At 45.5% G+C, this 2,500-nt stretch overlaps 1 protein-coding gene across 1 annotated transcript in view; it reads right to left on the bottom strand.

The window, feature by feature from the left end:
- Positions 1-2,500, bottom strand: part of ror2 (receptor tyrosine kinase-like orphan receptor 2) — a 146,751-nt gene that overhangs the window by 15,354 nt on the left and 128,897 nt on the right. The window contains exon 5 of the mRNA XM_063210550.1: positions 86-207. Within this exon, the coding sequence (XP_063066620.1) occupies positions 86-207 (122 nt within the window). The remainder of the gene's footprint in view (positions 1-85; positions 208-2,500) is intronic.

Below are 2,500 nucleotides of genomic sequence, written 5' to 3'. Positions count from 1 at the left end.
GTGTGTGTGTGAATGCCCGTGTCAGTGTGTGTGTGTGTGTGTGTGTGTGTGTGTGCGTGCGTGCGTGTGCGTGTCCTCATCTCACCAGTGATGCGGTTCTCACTCTCTCCCTGTGTCTGCAGGGACTCCACATAGATGCTGCGGTTGCCAATGAAGCGGGCACAGGCGATGCCACGGTAGGGCTGGCAGAAACCCTTCTCCTGGCTCCTGTAGACACAGAGGCACACACATGTTACTTCTTTATTTGGATTGACATACAGTACATACACTTATCATGGCACAATCCACATTTCCTATTAAAGGGGTATGCCACTATTTTGAGGCATAATACAGTTAAAATCAGTATTTTTTTTCATGTTAAGCGTTGTCTTCCTTTAAGACAAGTTAAAAGAGGGAATATGTCGCTAAGCTAGTGAAAGTCAGTGGATTCGTGTAGCATTCTACAATGCTACACGGATCCATTGACTTTCACTAGCTTAGCGACATATTCCCTCTTTTAACTTGTCTTAAAGCAAGACAACGCTTAACATGAAAAATAAAACACTTTACCACCTTTATAAACCCCAGCCAACGATTTTAACTGTAGTAAGCCCCAAAATAGTGGCATACCCCTTTAACAGTCTCAGTCTCTCATTCTGTATTAATAGCTTCTGGTGTCAACTCATTATGTTTTAAGGATAAAAGGTGACAAAGAATAAAGGCCTCCAATTGAGGAGGCTCCAAACTATGCCAGATACTGAACAGAACATGCACGCACGCAGGCACACATGCACACGTGCACACACCATTATCCTACCTTTGTGTTTACTTCTTCATTATCCCATCAATGAAAGCAAAAACCAAAAGACAGGCATATGAAAGAATATCACGAGAAGTATGGATGAACATTACATTGAAAAAGACCAATTTCGCTCCATTTGTGGTGCTTTTTGGTGTGGTTAGATATACTTATATTGTGGTATGGTACTTTATAGACAGGAAAACGAAGATGTAGTCAGGAAGAAAGCAGGAAAGAAGGGAACGATATGAAGCAGAGATGGGACAGGGGTCTTACTACACCCTCAACATGAGACTTGCATGGCTACGCTTAAAATTACAGTTAAACGAAAAGTTAGACGAAAAATCCCATGTATTCTCATGTTTTACTGGGACTGGGACTTAACTACATATGTGCAATTTCTTGAAATGAGGTGGACTGTTCCTTTAAATGAAGAGGCAGTGCTTGAAGTGTGTGTGTGCATCAGAGTTCCTGCACTAATCTTTTCAATGCCTTGTCCGGCATAAGGCACAGCATTAAGCCGGACGCCGATTTGAGTAAAATGCCTTAAAATGCATTAAACTGCATCTAAGAAATGCTCATTTTCTGGGGGGAGGACCCCAAAAACCCCTTCCAAAAACATGTCCTCCTTTTTGCGGTCACGGATATGGTCGCTCTATTTGTCACTGATGGGATTGTCGTAAAATCAGGGTTCCTGCACTTCTTTTTGGATGGTATTTTCGGACGATCAGGGTTCATGCACCTCTTTCTTTCCACTTCAAGCACTGTGAAGATGTAGTCAGTCAGGCAGTGAATGGGGAAGGAAGAGAGAGGCCAGTGGCTGCTGTTTTCAATGAGCTTTGTCAACAGACTTACAGAGGATCTTACAGAGTGATTGCTCGCATCTGCAAGCTTGCAGATATGCCACGAAATATTTTCACAGTTAGCAGTGACCACACAACAAACCAAAAACTTCAGCATAGAGAGATGGAGGGAGAGACAATGACACCCCCCCATTGATTAAAAGAGCATCTGGACCGAGGACAGACAGACAAGGAAGGGGGGGAGGATCATAATTCGAAACATTCGGTCATTAAAGTCTTGGAAGGGGCTTGCTGTGCCTGTCCTACTTCCAAAGACCTCCCAGATGGAAATGTGTGCAAAGCGTTCGAGAAAAAACAGCGACTTTGAATAAGAGATTTAGTGTGTGAGTGTGAGTACGAGTGCGAGTGCGAGTGCGGGTGCGAGTGCGGGTGCGAGTGCGAGTGCGAGTGCGAGTGCGAGTGTGTGTGTGTGTGTGTGTGTGTGTGTGTGTGTGTGTGTGTGTGTGTGTGTGTGTGTGTGTGTGAGAGAGAGAGAGACAGAGAGATGGAGAAAGTGAGAGCCAGAGCCAGAGAGAGGAAGAGATAGGACGAGTGTGTGTGTGTGTGTGTGTGTGTGTGTGTGTGTGTGTGTGTGTGTGTGTGTGTGTGTGTGTGTGTGTGTGTGTGTGTGTGTGTGTGTGTGCCTGCATTCATTTACTGTATGTGCATGTGTCACGGACAAAAAGAGGGGGACAATGAGAGATTGAGAGGGAACGTGTGTGTGTGTCTGCGCACGTGTGTGCGCGCGCGCGCGTGTGTGTGTGTGTGTGTGTGTGTGTGTGTGTGTGTGTGTGTGTGTGTGTGTGTGTGTGTGTGTGTGTGTGTGTGTGTGTGTGTGTGTGTGTGTGTGTGCGCCCGTGTGTAGTACAAACGTGCATGT

This window comes from Engraulis encrasicolus, chromosome 11, assembly GCF_034702125.1.
Source record: "Engraulis encrasicolus isolate BLACKSEA-1 chromosome 11, IST_EnEncr_1.0, whole genome shotgun sequence".
NCBI lineage: Eukaryota > Metazoa > Chordata > Actinopteri > Clupeiformes > Engraulidae > Engraulis > Engraulis encrasicolus.
Note: the sequence above shows the minus strand (reverse complement) of the source record. Positions and strands in the feature narration are given on the sequence as shown.